The sequence below is a fragment of the Sciurus vulgaris genome (genome assembly GCF_902686455.1).
Source record: "Sciurus vulgaris genome assembly, chromosome: 3".
In the NCBI taxonomy this organism is placed as follows: Eukaryota; Metazoa; Chordata; class Mammalia; order Rodentia; family Sciuridae; genus Sciurus; species Sciurus vulgaris.
Window position 1 is genome coordinate 91,049,657 of NC_136463.1, and position 25,464 is coordinate 91,075,120.

General features: G+C 33.1%; 1 protein-coding gene across 15 annotated transcripts in view; it reads left to right on the forward strand.

Annotated features, from left to right (window-relative positions):
• Positions 1-25,464, forward strand: part of R3HDM1 (R3H domain containing 1) — a 110,528-nt gene that overhangs the window by 1,394 nt on the left and 83,670 nt on the right. For 5 of the 15 annotated variants that reach the window (XM_079135602.1, XM_079135609.1, XM_079135614.1 and 2 more), the window contains exons 2-8: positions 989-1,199; positions 8,984-9,025; positions 9,502-9,591; positions 13,762-13,879; positions 15,267-15,345; positions 23,582-23,641; positions 23,725-23,865. In XM_079135602.1, coding sequence (XP_078991728.1) covers positions 1,029-1,199; positions 8,984-9,025; positions 9,502-9,591; positions 13,762-13,879; positions 15,267-15,345; positions 23,582-23,641; positions 23,725-23,865 — 701 coding nt within the window. In that variant the 5' untranslated portion in view covers positions 989-1,028. Of the gene's footprint in view, positions 1-988; positions 1,200-8,983; positions 9,026-9,501; positions 9,592-13,761; positions 13,880-15,266; positions 15,346-23,581; positions 23,642-23,724; positions 23,866-25,464 lie in introns of those variants that run through there. The other 10 variants (XM_079135610.1, XM_079135611.1, XM_079135616.1 and 7 more) reach the window with 6 other exon arrangements.

A 25,464-nucleotide genomic window follows, 5' to 3' on the forward strand; every position in this document is an offset into this window, starting at 1 on the left:
AGTAAGTTGTTTTGTTGGTTTTGATATATTTTTCACATGTCCTAGAATGACAGCTATCTTTCTTTAGGTTTAATCTCTGATACATTCCTGTTTGATAGATGGTGTAAAGTTACCAGTGTTTTCTTCACTAATGCTTGAGATATATGTACATCTATATTTGATCTCCTATGGATTCCATTTTCTAGAATATCTGATAATAGCATGTTGTTTGGCTTTGAATCACCTAAGTCAGAGTTTTCATTGCTTTACTCATGTTGTGGAACAAATTTGAACCCAGACTCACAAGTATGTTTTGTGTAGGACATTCTTTTAATTTTTAAAATTACATCCTTTTGAAATTCAGGGTCATTTAAGAAATTTAGAATTTTAGGAATCCAGATGACTATTATGATAAGAAAATATTTTTCTTACAGGATAATACAATATTCCTTTAGAGAAAAAGTTTTGTTTTATTTTTTGGTATGGGGTGGGGATTAAATCCAGGGGTGCTTTACTACTCAGCTACATCCCTAGCCCTTTTTATGTTTTTATTTTGAGACAGGGTCTCACTCAGTTTCTTAGGGCTTTGCTGAGTTGCCAGTGCTGGTCTCGAACTTGCAATCCTGCCTCAAGCCTTCCAAGTCACTGGGATTACAGCCCCCTATTCCAGTGAGAGAAAGATTTTTAAGGTCATCAAAATATGCTTATGTAACCATCTAACCATTATCTTCCATCTTGATATGGTTCATTTCTTACTTTTCTTAAGAAATTTCACAAGTGATATGTGTAATAAAATCACCTTATATGTTTATGATAGCTCTTTTCTCTCTATATTGTGGCTTTTTAAAAAACATATCAGCCACAAAGTGGTATAGTCCTTAAAAGCATAAATTTTGCTTCCATGGACATTGTGTTATTATTGTAGCATACAGGGTACACAATCAATATTGTATAGTAATTGAATATAAAAAATATTTCAAACTGAATTAATTTTTTTTTTCTTGTTAAGGCTTCAAGTTCCCTTTAGAATTCTAAAATAACCTTTGCTAATGAGGATGTCTGATACTGTTACTGTAAAAGATGAAACTGAAACAATGAAGGATTTGGAGGCAGAAATGAAAGATACAACCAGAGTTGAAAATCTTATCAAATCAGAAAACTATGGGAAGATTTTGGCAGAAAAAAATGAACATTGTATTGACAACAATATTGATTTGCAGGTAAACAGAATTTTCTCTGTTGCTATAAATACCGAATATTCAGTATACAGTTATGTATCTTTTCATGCAAAACTCACTTTTCAGAATTATAAATGGATAAGTTGGCCCTCTGGAACATGCTTACAAGCTGGTTTTTCAATCACCTGGATTAGCTTGCTGAGTCTTTGCTCTTTGATTTGTGTATATCATATAACAGTTCTATTTGTATGTAGCCAGTATGTTTTATTGGCTTTCTACTTTTTCATTCTACTCTTCCCTATCAATGCTGTGAAAGTTCACAATTTCACTGAAGAGCACTTAGAGGGGAGAGAGCTAGAGAGATTGAACCTGCAGAAGATCTCTTGGCAAAAACAACCCTCCCTGGGTTTCTCAGTAAACCATGACTAAGTAGAGGTTGGTGAGGGGAAAAAATATCACTTGATGCTTTTGATGCTGTGCTGTACATATATGATAACTTTGAACAACCATTGAGAAAACTTTTAATTCCAGGCCTAGACAGAAATTGAATTCATAAATAGAATAGACTCAATATAGGTTAAAATTGTTTCAAGTAGTATTTCTAGTATTTGTTCTTTTACAGGGTATTTCCATTATCCATTCTCTCAAAATGAAGGGCTAACAATTTTTTTAATAAGATTTTGTGGGTCAGGAAGTGTTGCAGCAGTTGGCTGAGTAAAATTTTGTATTCTATAAGGTATCCAAAGAGGTCCCTTGCTGGTATTCAACTAGCTAATGGCCTGGCCTGTAGGATCCAGTATTGCTTCCTTCATATGTCTGGCACCTTGGTAGGAATGGCTAGAATGCTGGACTCATGTGGACCTAGGAATATCTATTCATGAATCCCTCCAATATAGCAACCCAAGATAGTCAAACTTCTTATGTGGCAACTCAGAGGTCCCAGAAAAAATGTTCCAAGAGAAAACAGGCTAAAGAAAGCTTTGAACTAGCCTTGGACATCCTACCCTGTTTCACTATCTTTTGGATGACACATGTCAATAAAGCCAGTCCATAGGATGGTAAATTAGATCCCATCTCTGAATAGGAAAGAGTTTGCCCTTCTTTAATATAGCACAAAAATTTATCCTAAAATATTATCTTTAATACATGTTTTAGTTTAACCTTGTGAATAAATCATTCTTTTTTTGGAGAAACTATTCTATCATTTTTTTAACAGCATTTTTTTAACCTTTATTTTATTTATTTATTTTTATGTGGTACTGAGGATGGAACCCAGTGCCTCACATGTGCTAGGCAAGCACTCTACTACTGAGCCACAACTCCAGCCCCTATCATTCTTTTCTGTACCCTAAAGACTTTGAGGTCTACATGCCAAAAATTATACCTTTGCTGTTTTTTTTATTTTGTTTTGTTTTAGTTGTAGGCAGAAACAATACCTTCATTTTATTTATTTTTATGTGGTGCTAAGGATCAAATCCATTGCCTCACATGTGCTAGGTGAGCACTCTACCACTGAGCCACAACCCCAGCCCCATCCTTCACCTTTTTCTTAAGACAATTAAAGAGAGCTTCTTTGATCATCTCATTCCTTTATTCAGTCAAAAACGATTTCTCCCTATTATGCGCCACACACCATGTTAGACAGTGATACCAACTTCTACACCTATAAAAAAAGACTTAGACCCACTGATTAAGCATAGTCAAGTGGTAATTACCTAAGAAATTAGAAATAGCACATTTTTTTCGAGTCATTTTTAGTAATAACACTTTTTAAAATAACAAAAAATTGCCATGCCTATAATTAGCATACTGCTGTGATGGCAGCATGCCAGTATCCTGATTGCATCAGAGAAAATCTGCTAAAATTCTATTGCATTTGTGGTTGAAATTATATTTCCTTTTAGTCTCTTTTCTGCACCTAATGAGCATTTTTCCAGTCATGCTTATCAACACATAGTTAACTTATATTATTGTGTTTCCTACCATGTGTTAAGTATTACACTTGACAGTAAACATAAGAACATTCTCATGACCACTATTGTATCATGATTCAGTTGTTCGTGCAGGTAAGACAGGAAATTTTCTTTTTTTCTTTTGTGTGTGTGTGTGTGTGTGTGTGTGTGTGTGTGTGTGTGTGTGTGGGGTATGGTACTGGGGATCAAACCCAGGACCTTATGCATACTACGCAAGTACTAGCCCTACCCCAACATTTATTGAAAACCTGTTCCATGCTGAGGAAATACCATAATAAAAATGGGCAAGGTCTTTGATCTCATGTTCATATGGCATGGTGATTGTAAAGATTAGAAGAGGAAAAAGTAGATGTAAGAATTTATTTTATGTTAACCCATTAAATATTATCTTTACTGTTTCTTCAAATGTTTATTTAGAATTTACTATATGAAAAATTGATTCTGCTTTGAGTTTCTGAGGTCCACAATACTCCATCAGAGGCAAAGGGCCTACTACAGTTGAAGTGACTGTACAGAAGAGACTTAGAAATAGAAATTGGGAGTGGAAGTAGATAAAACTAGAAAGTAATTTTTCCTGTGTTTTTACTAAAACTAATGTGAAAGTCAGCTGTTTCAAGCATCAACAAGGAACTGTGTGTTTTGTTGCAAAAAAAATCTGGTTAGTATGGAGTTACCTATTCTAATACTACTAAACATTTCATCTTCCTTTGGTACTTCTAAGGTACTGTGTAAAGATTGTGTATACACAATCCAAAACATATTGAAACAATTCAAACAGTGCCTTCCCACCCTCCAACCCCTTGCCAACTATTTTTAAAAAATAGGATGGTCAGTCCAAATTGTGTTGGTAACACACATGATAGCTGATTCTTGTTAACTCCTAAGCAAACCTTGGTTGTCAGAGTGCATGAATTAGCTTCTCATGTATATATTTAAAGAATTTTTAACACACACTCAGTTAAAGTAGGGTTTAGTATGTTCCCAGTTTCTTTAGTAAGCCTTTTGATAATCAAGATGAGAATCTTACATCTTCTATTCCCCAAGTTACTTCTAAGGCATTTCTTTAAAAGGGTTTGGGAGGGGAGCAAGATAAGAGGCAAGAAAGCAATGATGTTCTAATAAGACTCTCAGAAAAGTTCAAGGCCCAGAGCCACACTTCTTCAATAATGAGGGCAAAGGAGTAGGCAATAAATTCCTTCATTGATGAAACATACAAAGATATTTCTTTTTAAGCCATCAAATACAAGCCTCTATGAAATTATACAAATCATTTTTCTGTTTGTCATGTATAGATTAAAAATGTTGTGTGTATGTAGTGCTAGAGAAGAAAAAGGAAAAGGTGGGGATGGATCTCGTGAAAATCAAAGGGAGATCAGTGGAAGAGAGGGACCAAGAGGTTTGGAGGAAGAAGAAAACTGCTTGGGAGTGATAAAGCCAAATTATATTGTTATATTGTTTTCATGGATGATTATGTAAAAACAAATGCCATCATTATATACTCTAATGCACCAATAAAAAATGCAGAAAAAAAGAATTTTTTAAAAGATGTGTATAATGTATTTAGCACATAGAACCTAACAAATGGGAGATAGTGTTAACAGTATAATCATAATTATTAGCAATAATTTATGAGCTACAGCACAACTAGTTTTTCAAATTTGACCCTTTATTGTCATATGAGATGAATTTTTCTTTAGTAATAAAACATAAAACTTATTTCTTAACACACTCCCTAAAATTTCAATGTGATAATTCTCTTTTTCTGCTAACCCTATTTATGTGCTATAGTTTTATTGTCTTATTACTTTTGAATGAGTTCCCTTTTTAAAAACTTCTTGCTTCACTTCCCATAATGTAATTTACTTTTTAAATTTATTTCTAGAACTTGATACTCTTTTATTGAAACTGGGCCATATGCATATATGACAGCCCTTATAAATATATTCACTTTTCACAATAGTTTACTGTGACATGTATGAAGATATTCATCAAATGTTGTAAATTTAGAAATGTTTTTACATACTATTTTTACTTCCTTGGATAATTTTCATGTATATCACCAATAGGTTGAGGAGATCCTTCGCCTTCATTTAATATATAGATAACCAGAAAGTCTGTTTCTCTTTCTTTCTCTGGGAATTTTTCCTTAGAGTATAAAACTTAGACCTTCGGATTTCAGCCCTGTGCTCTATAGTCTGAGGGTTAAGTGGTAAAAATAAACTAGTGATTGTCTTGGTTCGTTGGTTTATTGATTTTTTTTTTTTTTTTTTAAGTCAACTCCCTTAACTCTGAAAACTTTGTTTTCTTTTTTTTTCAAATGGCAGCATGGCATCTTTTGTTTTAATGCCTCTAACCTTAAACCTAGACATTTATTCATTATATTCTTTCACATAACTACCATTAACCCTTACTATCATCTAGAGAAGTGGTGAGAATTAGTAACTCTTCAAGATCTATTAAGAGTTTTAGTTAAAGGGTTTCATTAAAATTAAAATTTTTTTCATCATCATTTTTTCAAAATATACATGAAAATTATCCAAGGAAGTAAGTCACATTTCCTCTTAATTCAATGATATTTGATTAGCAGTTATTTTTATATTAACATTGTATAACCCAGGAAGATTATTCTGATAGTTCCCAGTTTTTCTCCACATTCTAAGAGCTGACAACTCTGGCAATATATTAATACCAGTTTCAAAATGAAATTCTTTTAAAAATATTTCATATTCTGTATCCACTTGTTGACCTAGTTCCTGTCTTATACTGCAGTGTAGAACAGTGTGAATTATAAAGTGGTGCTTTGTCTCTAAACCTTCTAAATTCTAATCTAATTAGCATATCTGCGAACTACTAAAGGTCTCTTATACTAGCTGCCACATTTTTTTCTGACAGTGAAATTCTGCTAAAGGTGAAAATGTGCTGTAAATAACAAAATCCAATTTTAAAATGATTATCAAATTGGGAGAATTCCGATTTTAAGTCAAATTTAGCTGCCAGATTGATAACACAAATATGAAATAAAAGATATTAGCTTTCATAAACAGAACTTGTTTTCTCTGCTGTTATGTGTGTATGGCAGTGTTTTAGAATATATTTTGTAGTTTCTGTTCTTTTCTATTTGAAATGAAATAATATGTCATTTTATTGAATAATGCCACTTAGGCAGTTTTACAATTTACTTATGTAGTAGTGCATTCATTTTACCATATAGCAAATTACCACAAACTTATAGACAAACAGCACTCATTTGTCAGCTCACAGGAGACCCAGCTAGGTTCTCTGCTTAGGATTTTACAAGACCAAAATCAAAGGTGTTAGTGAGGCTGAGGCCTTTTCTGAAGAATCTGGAAAACTTACTTTAAGGCTCATTCCAGTTGTTGGCAGACCTCACTTTCTTACTGTTGGTTTGAGGTCCTGGTTTCCAAACTGGTTGTTGGGCTCCCTGCTTTTAGGAGGCTACTCAATACTTCTCAACTTGTCCTATTTTCAAAACCAATGATGGTGTATTGAATTTTTTAAATCTGTCTGACTTTCTCTTGTGTTCCCTACTTTTAAAGGACTCAGTTGATTGGGTCACTTGAATCCTAAATCTGTATCCTAAGATCAACTGACTTGACTTAGTTACTTCTATACAATCTCTTCATAGCAGTACCTAGATTAGTAGTTGATTACATAGCTAGAGGATGGGAGTCGTCCTTTTGGGGCCAGGAATTCTGTCTACTAGGAATATGTGTAATCCACCACAAAAAGGTTTTTTATAGGTGTAATGTAAAGGGCACTGGACTAAGATTCTGAAGCTCTTGGGTTTTCTTTGGCTATTTAAGTAGCTCATTCTGAACTGGGTAGTCCTTAAGACCAGGCCCTGTATCTTAATTATTTTCATATCTCTGGTGCCTGGCACAAAGTATGGCGTATAGCAACAACTGAGAACATATTGGTTAAATGCTGTTAAATTAGGATAATTTTATTTCTCTGTGTCTTTCCTTATCTTTCTTCAGTGTCATCTAAGACTCCTTGCAAATTAAAACTTGGAGTTAATACATATGTAAGACTTTGAATACTCTAAAGCAGTACTCTAGGAACAATGTATAGCATCATCTTTATTTTATAGGTTGAAAGCAGCATCTGATAGATTAAATAACTTATCAAAGATCTCATGGTTAATAAGCAGAGATAGAACATTTGTTTACAGATATCAAGACCACCTTCTGTTTTTTAAATCTTAAACTGAATCTCTTCAAGAACCATGTGAATTAGTTCAAATCATGTAAGCTTTATACAGGCAAGAGTAAACTGAAACAGTTTGACCAGGACCACCTACTTTAGTAAAAAAGCAGTCAGAAATTTAAAACCAGCTCTTCCAACTATGAATATAACATTTACTTTGACAATTAATCATCTTTTGTTTTAGACATTTTTAATAGAAGGTTTATACTACTGATAATTAGAATTGCAAGGGTTTAAAGCATAGGAGAAGAGTAAATCACAAATTAATTTTCTTTATACTTAGAATTCTTCTCGTCATGTGCATTCTCCTAGTATCCTTCTATTAGTTTTCTCCCATTGTTTTGTTCCTATAAGCCTTGACTGTATGGTAATATAACTTCTTTTACTTTGTTTTTAGATGTAAGTTACTTTTTTTTTTGTACCAAATTAAAGAAGAGAGTAATTAGAAACAGAAGATAGTACCAACATGAAAAGACCTCTTAGGCAGCATTACTACATGTGCATATGTGTACATACATACATACTATTTTATTCTCTATAAAAAAATAAAGTCATTTTTATTCATTTTTGTCCTGGTTTTTCTTTTATTGTTTTATTCTTACTTTGTTGATCCAGGGTCAAAATCCTAAGAATACCGTATTCTGATCTTTGAAGATCTTTGTACTCAAAATAGGAAGAATGACATACTGTTTCTATAGACTCTTGTTTCTGTTGCCTCTATAAAAATGGCTTTGTTTGAATGTTAAAATGGTGGCTTTTTTCTTCTTATGTGAAGTGTACAAGTCTGAGGTTTGAGGACGTTTCATATGTTTTGTGTTTGTTACCAAATTGGCTCCCTGATGTTACTGAGCATAAATGATAGATGCCTGGACCCTGTGCTGTTTGGAGTTGGGTTTGGAGTGGGAGAGATTGAAGGAGGTAAGAAGAAAGTCTTTTTTAAAAAATCCAGCTAGTTTTGTTGCATAGGTGTTTTGGCTGCTTTCCCACACCCTTGTATCACAAACTAGAACTGGTTGCCTCAGTGAGTTCCCCAGTCATGTGACTGATGATCTATCAGTCATGTTAAACATCCATATTGGAAGTCTGCCCTCTTTTTTTATTTCTGCTTCATTGCTTTACTCCAGATTTGGTGAGTAGGATTCTGTCACCAATTAACTAACTGGTGATGTACTTCATACATTGCCTAAAGGCTTAGTAGATGTATGGTTGGACTCTGACTCTGCATTTAAAACATTCTCTTTAATAAGATTGGAACTTTTCTGATTTCAGCTACTTAAAACTGCTGAGTTATTTTGGGAGATTGCCCACCCCCAATCTTGGCTAAATCAAATATAAAATACTAAAGAAGTATATTTTATTTTGCTGTTAAATCACCTTTTAAGTTCTGAGTTCAGTTAACACAGAATTGTGACTCTTTGCTAAAAGAAAAATGCCAACTCACAGGATTTTAGAGAATCTTCTTTAAGAGTACTTTTAGGAAGAATCAATACTCTTTTTCTGAACCAACTTGGTTTCTTCATTTTGCATACTTTATGCACAGTTTTTCTGTGTTTTAGATTTATGAATTAAACAAATTTTCTGTCTCAGTATGAAATTTAATACAAATCTTTCTTGTTGTATATTTAGCGACCACTGCAGTCATTTGGACAGACAGGAAAAAGGTCTAAGGTATAGTAAATATTTTGGTGTGCTGGCATGCCAAGGGCCTTCCTTCATGCTTGATGAATCCTTGTTTTCATATAGCACTACATTCAGTTTAGTTTTTTCATATTTTGTTTGGGGCAGAAAGCTTGTTTTGTTTTATTTGGGGCTTTTTTGTCTTGCCTAGTTGCTTTTGTGCATTGCTTTTTTTAATCTTGGATGGTTTTTTATCTATAGAGAAATTGCTTTCTCACCATTCTTGGGTTTTGAAGTTGGAATTACTCCCATTCTTGCTATTGCTATAATTTTCCAAACTGCAGTTGTTTGCTTTTCCTCTTAACAAAAGGCTTTCATGGTGCGTAATGATATATTTGACTTGTATATTTCATCTACTTTTATACATGGCAGAAACTATTAAGAAATTTAGAAACTCAATCCAGGGGGCTTTTGGATATGCCCTAGACTTATGAAATGTAGTGTTAATTTTAAATACTTTTCTCTAGTCAAGCTCAAAGTTAAAGCTAGTTCGGAGCCTTGCAGTGTGTGAAGAATCTCCACCACCTCCTGCAGCAGAGATATCACAGGAGAACCAGGTAAAAACAAAACAAAGCAAAACAAAAATTGTTATTTGAAGACATGGTGGAACTGGAGAAATTTTTTCATATGGTTAAATTAAAAAGTGTGTGTGTGTATGTGTGTGTGTGTGTGTGTGTGTGTATTCTATTTGTTTTGTTTTTACTAAGTGAAACAGATTGGATACTTGACAACCAAGATACATAAGAAAAGCTGGAAAAACTCTTCACTCTATGGCTTAGAATAAATACTTTCTCTTTTGGTAAAACTTTGGAATCATAATAACTGGGAATGTTAACTCTAAGATAATTCTAAATTATTGTTGAAAAGTTATAATATATTAAATAGTACTTCCAGCAAGTATTATTATGATGAAATTTGCCCTTTTAGTTTTGAGTTTTAGAAATTTTTAAAATATTGATTCTTTGTGAAGAAATTGCCCAGGATTTCAGTTTAAAACATTATTTTACTTAAGATGAGTAAAAATTGGCATGGTAAAGCCAGTTTTCATTTTAGCGTAGCTCTTTAATTGTTGTCTGATATTTCTAAGTCTTCTCTCTCTACTTATAAAATGTAGAATAATGAGATTCAAGTAAATAATCCAATATGCCTCTTATATTCTTTTTAATGCTATGATTTTATCTTTCTATTAAACTCAGCTATGGATTGATCTTTGTCTCATGTTACATTTGGGACATTTGTGCATAAATGTTTTTAGACTTTTCACCAGTGTTTATCATTGTGCTAACTTGGACTGTTAGTGGTTTGTTCTACTTTATAGAAGTTTCTAGCAACCTAAAATGTCCCTGTATCCCAACTGTTTCCAAAGAATGTAAGCAACTTTGTGGCTACCTAAGAAGCTATGATTGATTTTAAAAAAAGTCATAGCATTTTGCACATCTTTTTAAAATTTATTTATTTATTTATTTGGTGATTCAAGCAAAAATAATACTTTACCTTGACTTAAATGAAGCCCTTAAGCCTACTATACATACTAAAGATAGTTGTCACACACTTAGAATATGTCCTTTTTTTTTTTTTTTTTTTTTTTTTTTTTTTTTTTTTTTGTGGTACTAGGGATCGAACTCCGGGCCTTGTGCTTGCAAGGCAAGCACTATACCAGCTGAGCTATCTCCCCAGCCCATGTCCTGCTTTTTGAAAGCACTACATTTTATTTCTAAGATTTAAAGAAAATAAAATTTTAAAGTACAATCAGTTTTTAATGAAATGTTCTTAAAAATCTCTTTTGACGTGTGTTCAAATGTCAATATCAGATTCAAAGTTCATTTGTAATTTTTTAAAAATGTAGCTCCATAGGACATAGACATATATATTAACTTGATTACATTTTAGCAATAAAATAGCAGACTTTCTAACAAAAAACAGAAATATAATCAGAATATTTTATTAACTAATATTGTATAGAGAACATTTTCAAATATAAACCTTTGGCTTTTTGCATGGTTAAGTCTGAACAATTATGATATACTCTGAAAGCAAAAAGAAGAAACTCAGCCAAATTTTTTTTGAAATAGCAAAATTTAAAAGTTCTTTTGTACAAGTGATAGTGAAGAATGCACCTATTCATGGTGGAGCACTGAACAGTGTAGTGTTCTTTGAAAATTCCTTTCTTCATTTTATTGACCAAAATCCTATACCATCTTAGCATAATGGTATTAATAATCAGAGGAGATTGAGGGCAGGAGAAAGATTGGGCTTTTGTAAGTGTGTTAATGCAGAAAAAGTGGATAATTTTTGAGAAAATGGTATGTTGATCTTTTCTTATTTTTCAGTGTATTTTACCTTATGTGGAACAGGTTGAGGGGGAAAAAATGTTAAGGTACTCTATAAATCTGACTAATGAAAATGTGAGAAAAAACAACACAGGGATATATATTGTATCTTAATCTAGACATTGTTGATCACAGATAATTTTTGTGTTTAAGGTTAGAAAAATGATTTATATCATATGGATAATGAATAAGATGGTTATGTCAGAATTTAAGTACTTCACTTAATACATTGTTTTCTTATATTCTCTCTGGATACAGTTAATCTTTTATTACCCCTCTGAATTAAACATACTTCTTTTAGTAGAAAGTTTTTCAAGCATTGAGTTAACCAGATGACACCTGAATGAGAATTGGAAAATAAATGAAATATGCTAATTTCTTATCCTTGATGCTAGAGACACTTTCCAACTAATACTCTTGGTTTAGAATGTTATTTTTGAGGAATTAACTTAGAATAAAACTCATAAAAAAGGTTAAGAGGCAATCAAAAGAGAAATGTCACTTATATTTGATGAGAGCTTATGAGAGGGAAGTGACCTCAATAAAGATATCAGTGACAGTAAAGAATAAAGGAATTACAGCTTCTTATGATGCTCTAGTTAGAAAAGTTTATATATAAGGACTTCAGCATTTAAAATGTCTTGTTTATTTACTACTGAAAAAAAAGGACCAACTGAAAACTGAACCCTTTTATATTAAATCTATTAGATTTTTAAAATGTGATTAATCTTGATAAAATAATTTAATATCTGGAATGTAAATGTATTTAGGAGCATAATTGGAAATGAAATCTGCTAGTCATTGGAAGAACCTTTTAGTGATGGTGTAAGAGGAGGTAATATGAAATATATTCTTTCCATCTGAATTCTAGTGGGTTACCCTAGAGTAACAAGAAAAGAAGCTGCAAATCAGGAAAACTAAATGTTCTACTTAGGAAAAATAGTTCTGAAATTCATTTCCAAATACCTGCTTTATGATTACAGAAAGATTAAGGAAAATGCTTTAGAAAGTGAATCACAGTGAAAGATATAACAAACTGGTTGATGAATATAGTAAGTTGCCATGTGTTTCGGGTAAGCAAAACAGAGAGGAGATAAAGCAAACGTTCATCATCCAGGTGAAGACTGCTAGTGTGTAGCATTTACACTATATTCTAAGCACAAACAAGGGTGGAATAGGTAAAAGAACAAAAATGAAGTGATAATACCAAGTAGCAGTCCTTCTGGGGCTGAAATGTGTTTGATTAAGATTCTGCTAAAGGGTATTTGGGGTAGTGGGGACAGATATGTGAGTAAAGAAAGAAGATTAACAGAAGTTCCACTGGCTGTAAATTTGAGAACCCTGAAATTTTTATCCCCTTTGATAATGACTTACTGCTTCTGTTGTTGCCACTACCACCATCCAGAAAAGCTAAATAATTGTCTAATGTTTTTCACCACAAAAGAACAACCCTATAACTTAAGTCTAAAAATGCACTGAACTTTTTTTAATATTAAGTTTCTAATACATATTTTAATTTAATACTCATTAGACTAAACTTGTATCTTTAGTACAAATGGTCTGAAATATATCCTAGCTTTCTTTGTGACTTTGCCCAAATAAACAGAACTCAACATGATTTTTACCTTTACAGGCTATCCAAATTAATTTCCATTAATCCCATTGGGTTCTGAGTTGCATGGAATGAGATTGTTTTAAAATAAAGTACGAAGTTTTCCATTTTAGTTGTATAGAATCTGGGGTTTTTTTGTTTGTTTGTTTGTTTTTAACAATTCAGCATTATATATCTGGAAGGAACACAGTCTTCTTTGAAATATTTTAAAAACAACTTTGTGGTAATTGAAAGAGGCAGTGATATATAAATCTCGAATAGGAAATAATCATTGTCATTGATTAATCACGTGTCATTGATTTTGAAAATTTTGTACTTAAATTTGTTTGTGGTGGGAGAATGAAGGAAATGTGTACTTTTAACAGGTACTCAGAAACTTAAATTTTATTGACTCAACACTCATACGTTTCCATTGTCATAAATGATGATAATTACCATGCTTTTGCTTGACATGAAAAACTAGGTTAAGGTAACCTTAATTCTGACTTTCCAGAGGTCTTTTACAAGTAAGAACAGATAAACTTAATAGGAAATATTTTTGTCCAAATTAATTCCTAAGTTGTGTTCAAGTGATAGATTGAAATGAAAATGTTATTTTAGCATTTTTTCTCAAGATACTTATAAAGTAATAAATATTTTAAGTTATTTTCTAGTGTGAAATATCTAATTGGGTAAAATAAAAATCTTTTCTTTCTCTACAATTTTGTGTTGCTCAGAAAATATAAATTTATGGTATTTTATGAATTGCTTTATATTTTCTTTGGATAATTGGTTTTGCCTTCCAGCAGGAAAAAATTCAGATCCAGTTATCACAATCATTTGAAAAAGAGGAGAAGCCCTTGAAAGATGAAGCAGAAAAAGAAAAGGCCAGTGATAAGTTGCCCAGAAAAATGTTATCAAGAGGTTTGCAATTTATTTGTTTCTTTTTAACCTAACTTTTGTTACACTCAATAATTCTATCCTTTATCCCTTAGTAATTATATATTGTAAAACTGTATTTATTAAAAACAACACAAAGCAGCCCAGGTATGGTGGCAAACACCTGTAATCACAGCAATTCAGGAGGCTGAGGCAAGAGGATCTTAAGTTTGAAGCTAGCCTTAGCAACTTTGCAAAACCCTGTTTCAAAATAAAAAGTACTGGGGGTGTCTCTCAGTGACAAAGTGCCCCTGGGGTTTGTCTCAAGTACCCAAAAAAAAAAAAAAAACACAGCAGACTGGAGGGGTAGTATTTATTTATCTGCTTTAACACACTTCTATACATCAGTAAGATACTTTGGCCAAAAATGGCAACACATACTCAAGTCACTAAGGAAGATAATCCTCTTGATCTTGATGATCTGTCTTTCATATTGTAATACTGAAATCATTATAATCTGTATGTTGAGCTCCACCATGCCTGTAATCTCATTAGCTCCGGAAGCTGAAGTAGGGGGAATGCAAGTTCATAGCCAGCCTCAGCAAGGCCCTAAGCAACACACACACACACACACACACACACACACACACACACACACACACACGCACGCACACACATGCACACACATATATTGCATTACTTCCTTATGATATAAAGAACTGATACCATGATATTTAGTACCCAAAAAGAATATTCTTGGAAACCTATAATGTTTATCTTTCATAAAAAGTTTTGAGAGTCTTCACCATCATTTAGCATTGAAGGTCAATAAAAATACTTTATTAGTTTATAAAATCAGTTGTTGACAGTATTTTAAATAGCCAAAGGATATTACATTTTCAAAGAAAAATACATGACTTTGAAAAATATTTTGAAAGCAAGCCTTTGCTAATAGACCTGAAAGAATTCTAAATAAGTAAATTATTCTTTCAGAATTAAAATTCTTATCTACCTTCAAATTACTCCCTCTGTTTACATTCATATAAGTGAACTAAACTGTTTTAATTTAATACAAATATAATTAATTATCTAAGTCATTTGAATTTTTCACCTAGGGAGGCATTTTTGAACATGAAGATGTGGTGAGTATATAGAGAATCTTTAAAGAATTCAGAGTAAATTATTCTGGCATGTGTGAGAGGTTAATTTTTTTTAAGAATATGCATGTACATGTAGTTATATAAACTCATGTCATACACATTATACAAGAGTAGAAAAATTGTAATCATTTGAGTTCATAAGTTCCTTTTCCTACTTAGTAAATTTTCTTAAAATGTGGGGCATCTCATTTAAAATATATATCATGTTTAAAGGGGAAAGGGATTTGTTTTCAAACAACTTTATACTGGGTTTTTGTGTTGTTGTTTTTTAGATTCCAGTCAAGAATACACTGATTCAACTGGCATAGATCTACATGAATTTTTAGTAAATACATTAAAAAACAATCCCAGGTAAAAATTATATTTATAAGGTTTACATTGCTTCTAGAGTACTATAATTTTGCTATATATTTTCATTATTGAGTTAGGGTATTAGAGTAAGATCACAGATATTTGAAATATCCCAGAGGCAGTTTAGTTTCTTAGGGCTCAGATGTTGGTCTACTGTATGCAAATGTATAAATATCTTTTTGCATTATGCATGTTAGGATGATGTAAAAATTCATACCTTATAGGTATTTGGGGAAATAGAAAATCACCAAGATAGGCTCCAGTTTGAGATTGAGAAATGGCATTAATCATGGGAAAAAAAGAAAAATATATTGCTTCCCATAGTGCACCCAACCAAAATAAGAACTCAGTATATGCATTTTAATGAGGTTTTGAAGGTAAATGCAAAATTTTTGTTCTTTATTGCTGAGTTCATAAACCTTTATTTCCAAAGCTTTTTTCTTAACTCCAATTTACCCCCAAGCTTTTTTTTTTTTTCAGTCGTTAATGTACTTTATTTAATTTATTTACATGCAGTGCTGAGAATCAAACCCAGTTCCTCACACATGCTAGGCAAGCTCTCTACCACTGAGCCACTACACCAGCCTGCCTCCAAAGCTTTTTAAAGTGCTTATCTGAGTGAATACTTTGCCATGGTACTTGACGAGCAGTTTTTAACTTTTTGTCAGGTATCAACCACTTTAAGACCCACAAAAAAGCTATCCACAAAACATCTCATCAACACATTCACGAACTAAAAGGCACCAGGGTTATAAATCCCTCATCTAGATATTTGCTTCCATATGTAGTAGTTATTTGAAACACAATAAAATTAAAATAAAATAATGTCCCCAGAGATGGACACATGAAAGATAATATGAATAATGCTACATTAAACAGGCATTTATTGAGTATCTATCATATGTCAAGCATTGACCTAATCATTGTAAATATGAAGTTGAATGAGGTATCATCTCTGATCCTGAAGTATTCAACCATCTCTGTGCTACAAAAGGACACGTGAGGACTGGGGCTGTAGCTCAGTGGCAGGACACTTGACTAGCATGTGTGAGGCACTGGGTTCGATCCTTAGCATCATGTAAAAATAAACAAAATGAAAACATTCTGTCCATCTACAAGTACAAAAAAAATTTTCAAGGACACATGATAAATAATTAAAATAGAAAAATGTAAAGGAGACTGTAAGGTGCTATTTGAAAACAGAGAGAGGTTCAGCCTCTAAAAGGAAAGGGAAGGCTTCACTGAAAAAGTAGTGTCTGATCTGAGTCTTGCATTTGGAGTGGTTTTCATGGGAACTCTCCATACAGAGAAGTATATTGACAGCATTTCAGATAGAAAAAGAGTATTGCCGAGGCAGTGGGGTCATCAGCATCATCGGTGTAGTAAAGGCTGTATCTAAAGAAAGACAAATTTGAAACCTCTGACTCAAGCAGGAAGACATGTGGCAAATGAATCTAGAAAGTGATGAGAAAAGCATTGGTAAGATGGGAAACATAAAGCAAATCAAATTGTCCTCAGCCTATGAGTACCAACACCATAAGGTCATGAGGAAGTGTGCAGGGATCATTTTTGTTCCAACAAGTGTGGAGCGCTATTGGGAATTTAGGGATGCTAAAAAGATCTATAAGACAGCAAAGAACAATGAAAAATTGTCTTATTTGAAGTGCTAATAGTGTACCAATTGAGAAATACTGCTTTTGTTGTACTAAGTTGAGGAGTAACTACAGATTTTTAAACAGGGTAATGCCATAGTGAGGTTTGTGTTTTAAATATTACTTTGACATTTTATAAAGATTACTTTGGCAGAAAGGATGGTTAAGTAAAGGAGGGTATTAAGAGGCCATGAAAAAGAAAAGGGAGGACAGGAACACATTTGAAAGATATTCTGGCAATAGCCTGGCAGGACTTGATCATTGGTATATGGAAGGTAATGAGAATAGCCCCTAGGTTTTTGACTGGGAGCTAGTCTTGTTAACTATGAAAGTAAATAAGGGGCAAGCAGGAATGGAATGGGACATGCTTTAAGTATATTTTAAAGTACTCAACTGAGATGACCAAGGAGATAATCATTTGGAAGGCTGTGGTTTTCAAGTGAATTAATGAGGCTTGAGTTAACAGACTCAAGAGTCATCAGTAGAGATGAAAGTTGCTGGGACAAAATTCTCTGAAAAGGTAGACTTAAAAGTAGATAAGAAGGTAAAGACTGGACCCCACATAGCAGAAGAATCATGAGATCATTTGTCTTAGAAGTAAACGAGGGGCTGGGGACATAGCTCAGTTGGTAGAGTGCTCGCCTCACAAGCACAAGGCCCTGGGTTCAATCCCTAGCACTGAAAAAAGAAAAGAAGAAAAAAAAAAAAGAAGTAAACGAAAGGGAAACAGTTCCACCAAAGATAAAGTAACAGAGGAAGATGAAAATAGACGTATCAAAATAGTCCATTAGATTGGGAAATCAGGAAGTGTTGGCTGTTATAACGAGTCATTTTATTTGGAATAGGTTAGTACAAACCAGAACTTAGCAGGTTGAGGAATAACTGGGAAGGTAAGAAATACATAACTAATGTGGGTAAAACAAGATAGAATCCTAATAACAGGTAGTCTTTTTTCCCTTTGAATCTATGGGAGAAAACATCAGCAATGGACAAAAATTAGGAATCCATTTTTACACATTCCTAATTACTTTTCTATTATACAGTTCTGTTTCCCTCTACAAATGCAAGTTTTTTAAGTTGGCTGCATGCATTTTTAAATGTACAACTTAATGGTTTTTAGTTGTTTTAGTCAGCTATTTCACTGCTGTTACTAAAGGATCCGACCACAGCAGTTTTAAGTGAGGAAGACTTTAGAGGCTAATGGTTTCAGAGGTCTCAATCCATAGACAGCAGGCTCCATTCCTCAGAACCTGGAGGTGAGGCAGGGCATTGAGGCAGAAAAGAATGGCATAGGGAAGCAGCCGACATGATCAGGAAGCAGAGAGAGAGAGAGACTTCACTGGCCAGATAAAAATGTATACCCCTAAGCCACACCCCAGTTCCCACCACCTCCAGCCATACCCTACCACTTCAGTTACCACTCAGTTAATCCTCAGGGGATTAATTCACTGATTGGGTTAAGACTCTTACAACCTAGTCATTTCTTCTCTGAACCTTCTTGCATTGTCTTACACATAAGCTTTTAGGGGACACCACATCTAAACCATAACATTAGTATATTAACAGATATGCACAAGTATCACAGGCAGTTTTTGAACTTTTTAATCACCCTAAAATAACCCAGTAACCTTTAGCTATCCCTATGCTAATAGTAATAATAAAATTGATAGATTATCTCCAGCTCAATCAATCTTTTGTCTCTATAGATTTCCCCCTTTGTGAACATCTCTTTGAATGAAATTATATTAATAAATGGTTTTTCATGACTGACTTTAATTCACTTAGTATAATGTTTATAAGATACATCCATATTATAGCATGTGTTAGTACTTTATCTTTCTGTGTGTTTTTTTAGTATACACAAGTGAACAATTCATATGATGTCTAATTCATAAGTTATTACTAATATCAATGTAGATTTAGGAAGTTGAAGCTAATATTAAGTTGTATGAAAACTTAATATTAACCTTAATAAATGGCTCATTCTCTCAGTGAAGCAGATGACTAATTGCCAGTTATAAATGTCACACAATTAGTGGTAAGTACAGCAAATTTTCACTAACATTTTCAGAATGAAATATTGCCTGAAGAATTCTAATTAAGGCTAAGCAGATTTATTTTTGTTGATACTAAAATTTAGTCAGTTTTTAATTCGGGCATTGTGGCACATGCCTATAATCCCAGCAATTCAGGAATTTGAAGCAGGAGAATTGCAAGTTCAAGGCTAGTCTCAGCAACTTAGCAGGACCCCTAGCTCCAAACGGTTTTTCCCCTTTGAATCATTTTCATTTTGAAATTTTTCTTCAGATCATTAAATCTTATCTTTTGCTTAGTCCAATAAATAAACTTAATTTTAGTTGTTAAATAATGAGCTATCTATAATTTCTGTTTGCAACGTTTTCAGAGACTTCACTAAGTACAGTCATTACTGAATTAGAACCTACTTACCAGAAGAACACTTGTCAGATCTTATACTACTAACTTTATACCTGTTTTTGTATTAATTTTATAACCATGTTGTGTAAGTTTTATATGTACTTGTTTTTTTGGAAGTAATATTTAAATTATCTTATTTCTTACCTATTGCAGAGATTTAGACCAAGGACATATGAAATAGTGAAATACAATGTGGTCAGATAGAAACTTTATTGTTTTCTGCTTTTGTAATTTGCTACTGGCACACCAGCCATACACACTTCCTCTAAAGTTAGTTCTGGTACAATGAAAACTAAGATTGTTACCCCTTTGTTTTAACTTTAAGTAGTAGTTTATTGATCAGTTTGAGATCAATGTGTTTACTGTGTCTTAAACAATTAGTATGAGTGCAGGCCATATAGCCCAACTTGTAGGGTGCCTGCCTCGCATGCTCGAGGCCTGGGTTCGAGTCCCCAGCACTATGGGATTGCGGAAATAACAAACAATTAGTATGTATTTGTTCATTTTAAAACTTATACAGTAGCAATTTCAGTAAATATGTCTACCTTTAAATGGTTGTGATTCACATGCCAAGCATGAATATGCCTTAAGAAAAGTAACTCATGGACCCATTAATTCTAGTCCTATATGTAATACTCCTACAAAGGATTATTAACTTTTAACTTATGTCAATTGCCAAAAGACCTAACCTTGATAATAGATTTGAAAACTTGGAATCTTGAAGTAAACACTGTGAATAAAAGGTAGAAGGTGTAAACTTAAAACCTTAGAAGAGTTGTCACTCTTATTTTTCTAACAAGTACTACTAAAAGCAGAGGATTTTCATTTAAGTAGTATGCAGCCCAGACAGAAAATCCTCTGCAATTCATAGATCTAAATTTTAAGGAGGAAAAGCCTGAATTTGTATCAATAGTACAATTTTTAGGTTTTATTTTCTTTCACAGAGACATTAGAAATTTTTTTCAATGGTGGTACATTGAAAAAAAAAACACTTGAAATATACCTGCTGTTCAGTTTACAGTAAATCAATTTAAATGCATTGTTTTTTGAACTCTAAATTAGTTGCTTGCTTCAGAGTCTTTTTTTTAAAAAATGAGTGTATGCCAGTTGCAGTGACGCACACCTGTAATCCCAGTGACTCAAAAGGCTGAGGCAGAAAGATCAAGACCAGCCTCAGGAACTTGGCGAGACACTGTCTGAAAATAAAAAATAAAAGGACTGTGGATGTGGCTCAGTGATTAAGCACCCTGGGTTCAATCCCCAGTGCCAAATTAAAAAAAAAAAAAAAAATGAATAGTATAAAATATATTATAAAATTACTGAAAATTGCATGATCTCAAAATAAATTGACCCCAAAAGCTGAAATAAAAAGAGGTGTTAGAGTTAAACAAATAAATTCTTCTTGGGGAAAAGTTTTATGAAGTAAAAATCCCCTATCCTTCCCCCCAAAATTAAGGGTGGGGATATTTAAAGACCTTCTGGATAAAATAATTTCATTAATTTACTTCATGCAAAATATATTTGTTGCATCTAATTATATATGTAAAATACATGTAACAAACAATGCTTGAGAAAAAACAATAATTGTAATAAATGCTATTAAAGGAAAGAAAAACGAATTTTAAGAAAAGCATATTAAGAGAGTATTTTAAGCAAAGAGAACAGCATATTCAAGGAACAGAAATAAGCAAGACTAGGAAGAGTTTAGTTGAGTTAGGATCAGTCATTGCAACTGGAGGGGTAGATGAAGTAGATGAAGACCAGTTTAGGCTGGTCTTGTAGGCCATATTACCAAAGTTCAATTCTAACAGCAGTGGGAAACCCATGACAGATTTAAGCAAGGGAATTCATGGTCACGTATATTTTCTTAAAAGAGCATTATCCAAAAGAAAATGTCATACACACACACACACACACACACACACACACACACACACACAATGGAATATTACTCAGCCTTGAAGAATGAAATTATGGCATTTGCAGGTAAATGGATGGAACTGGAAAATATCATGCTAAGCAAAATAAGCCAGTCCCAGCAAACCAAAGGCCTCATGTTTTCTCTGATATTTGGAAGCTATTTCACAATAAGGGGAAGGGGGAAAAATAGAGGTAGTTTGGATTAGGCAGAGGGGAGAGGGTATGTAGATAGGAAGGATAGTAGAATGAATCAGACATTATTACCCGATGTACATATATGATTACATGTCCGGTATGATTCTACCTCATGAAAAATGAGAAGTTATACTCCATTATATATGATGTGTCAAAAGGCATTCTACTGTCATATATAACTACCTAATTAGAACAAAAACAAAGAGATCATTACCCAGCTGGGCACAGCAGCACGTGCCTGCAGCTTGGAGGCCAAGGCAGGAGGATCACAAAATTAAAGTCAGCCCCAGCAACTTAACAAGGCCCTAAATAACTCAACAAGACCTGTCTTAAAATAAAAAATTGAAAAGGCTGGGGATGTGACTCAGTGGTTAAGCACCCCTGTATTCAAGCTCTGGTACCCAAAAATATATACTTTTATATAAATATGTGCATATGTCATTATCCATGCTGCATATAGAATAGATTAGGACAGAATAAGGAAATATATAGGGAGACAGTATTTACCGCCATTGTAATAATTAAGCCAGAGACCCAATGGGAAAAAACAAAAGGCAGACAAAATTTTTAGTAGATGTTAACAAGGTAGGAAAATTAGAAAAAGAATGGTAACAAGCCTAGAATTCTCATGCTTCTAATATGATACAGTGGGTATATGTTCAACTAATATGGAGAATATGAAGGAATCAGGTCTGAGGGCAAAATTGATCTTTGCTAGAATTTGTGTTAAAATGTCACTTTCTTCCCAGCTTTGGGTTTGAAGTCGTCAGGTAGGCATAGTTTTCTCTTGACTTTTTAAACTAGTATAAAAATGTGATTAAATATCTGTGGAATATATGAACAGGATAAAAGGTATTAGTTTTACAAAACTTCTTTTGCAGTGTACAGAGAGAATCAAACTCATGATTGATGCCATAGACTTTCAGGTGACCTAAACCAGGCCTGTTAACTCCTGTATTAAAATCTGAAAAGATTCTCCTACATAGTGTTTTAGAGAGCCATTAACCCCTTGGCCTCATTTTCTTGATTCTTTAAATTTGGAAGACAGAACTGAATGATCTGCTTCTTACCCTTAGGGTTATGTGAAGTTTGAGTTTTTTGGTTTTTTAGGTTTTTGTTTTGTTTTGTTTTGTTTTGTTTTGTATTGTTGCTTTTTTGTTTTTCACATGCACATGAAATTTCCAGTGAGCATAGAAAAGCAGGAGCCATGTTCTTGGTTTGTACACCTTTGGAAAGTGGTACCATTAATTCATTATAGCCTAAGTGTACTAAATAGAACCCTTGAGTGCTAATTTGTTTTATACATTGGACGTCTTTGGTCTCACTTTGATATTTTTGGAAAGATTTCTCAAAGCCTTGAAAGTACGTAATAGCAGTTTACAGAATGAGTTGAAAAGTCTTTTTTTTTCTGCATAGAGTTAATAATGTAGTTCACGCTTCTCTGCCATAGCCGTATCTGCATACTACCATTGTAGTCCCATAAGAATATTCCTGTTATTAGCAATACATGTTCTTCAGAGTACTGTTTCTATGGAGGTCAGCATAACAAAGTCATGAGCTTAACCAAAGATGATTGTTTTCCTGCTAATTCTCGCTTTATTGAATAAGGAAGTAAAAACTAATTTTCTACACATATATTTATAGAGCAAACTATACATACTATAAGTATGCTGTAGTACTTATGTACTTTTAAGTATTGTGATACTTAGCAGAGCTGAATGCTTTTAAGAATGGCCACATGTTGGTAATTGTCAAAATTGGGTATATTTTACATACTCTCTCTACACTGGTGTGTGTGTGTGTGTGCGTGTGTGTGTGTGTGTGTGTAAATTTTTGTAATGAAAAGTTAATCAAGAAAATCATTTTTCAGTCTCAACATTTTTTAGAAAGCATGTAAATGTTTTCACATCAAGCTTATGATAGTTCTGAATGTATAAAGGGGAAAATAGCTATGAATATTCATAACCTGTTGACATTTATGATTACTTCAGTGTTAAGTTTTTACATACAAAAGTCTTCATACTTTGTTTCAGGGACAGAATGATGCTGCTGAAATTGGAACAAGAAATTTTAGATTTCATTGGTAATAATGAGTAAGTCCTGACATTTAACAAGATAATAAATTATCATCACAATTCTCCTTGACTTACTAAATTGGTTTTTCTTCTACTTCTAGGTCTCCACGTAAAAAATTCCCCCCAATGACATCTTACCATAGGATGCTATTACACAGAGTAGCTGCTTACTTTGGATTAGACCACAATGTTGATCAAAGTGGGAAGTCTGTCATAGTAAACAAAACTAGCAATACAAGAATGTAAGTGTCAATAGATGTAGGTATATGTTATATGCCTATGTACTAATTCTTATCTTCCCACAGCATCTTTCATCTCAGGTTTTCCACGTTTTTGCAGTCTAAGTAAGCTTCATGATAATTTATGTGATATAACCTACAAATACATTTAGCCCACTAGGAACAAAATGGACCCACCTGCACTAAAATAAGGAACATGAATGAGACCGGGGCCCATGTTTAAAAAAATTAACTCAGAGGTTATAGTATCAACCATGTTAGCTACTCTCTATAAAAGTTTTTAAAACTAATATAATTTAGAAAGCTATGGCCAGCCTCAGGCAAATTAGTTTTTGGTTTTTGTTTTTCTTTTTAATGAGCAGAATTTGTCTTTGATACCCTCACATTTAATCAATCTCCTAACATTTTACTGTCCATTCCAAGAGCCCCAATTTTACTCCTTTGCTCTAGCAAATCTCAAGAAAGTGTGACTTTTTTTGGTTAATATAGTGTCATCCATATTGCTACGTCCACTACCTGAGCTATGTATGTATAATTTACTGAGGAAATTTTTTAAATGGTTAAGAGAAGCTTTTTGCTTTATAGTATTGGTAAAGTAAATCATCAAAGCTAATGTTGGGAGCAGACGGCCCCATGCAGAAACATTCAAGTTACTACTTTTACATAGTACCTATTCTCTTTGTAAGTCTTATTCTAATGCAACTTGTTGGGTTCAGCTTAAATTTGGTATCTGCCTTCAGAAAGAATTTTGTCAAGTTCATATGTGGCAGCATGGGCCCACAGTAATAAGCAGTAGTCTACTTCCGATATCATAAATGATGCTCTTCAATCCATTGTTTTTCTGCCTTTCCTGAAATCAGACTTTTCTCAAAGTCTTATGTTTGAACCATATAGTTTGCACATTTAAATTTAAATCATCTTTGTCCCTTCTGCTATAATGGCCTTTACTCTTATAGCTACCATATTGCTTTCTGGATCTACATTGGTTTATTTCCATTTCAAATAGCCCTTTGTCAACTAAATAGATATATTTGGTATTTTTAAAATAATTTTTCCTACAAGTAAAAGTAATAAAAGTAGTTGTCTTGGGGGAAAAGTCCTCTCTTTAGGGATTATCGAAAAATGTGGAACTGGTTTAATTTTCATCCGTTGGTTCCTTGGTCTTAAAATATCTATATTAGTTAATCTTTTTCCAATTAGTTATATAATGGCTAAAGTAGGATATTAACCATTAGGATATGAGCTGAACTAAAAGTGAACAGAATTTTTCACTTAACCAAATTCATTTAACCAGTACCTTTCAACATTACTCAGAGCTGCTGGATTCCTAAGCACATGTACATTAGCAGGCATTTTGACTAACATTTTGACTGATGACTCTAAGGTTTTCAATACAGTGTAACCTCAGTTATTTGAATGCTATGAATTATGTCAGAAAACTTTAGGGTTCTCTTTATAACGGTAATTAGTAGTTTAGCTAAGCAGAGATAATTATGATGTGCTTAAAGAAGTCTGGGTTGATAATGTAATTACAACTAAACATTTCGGATCATTGAAGTTACACTGTATTTTTATTTTATATCTTCTGGGATATGAAGAAGG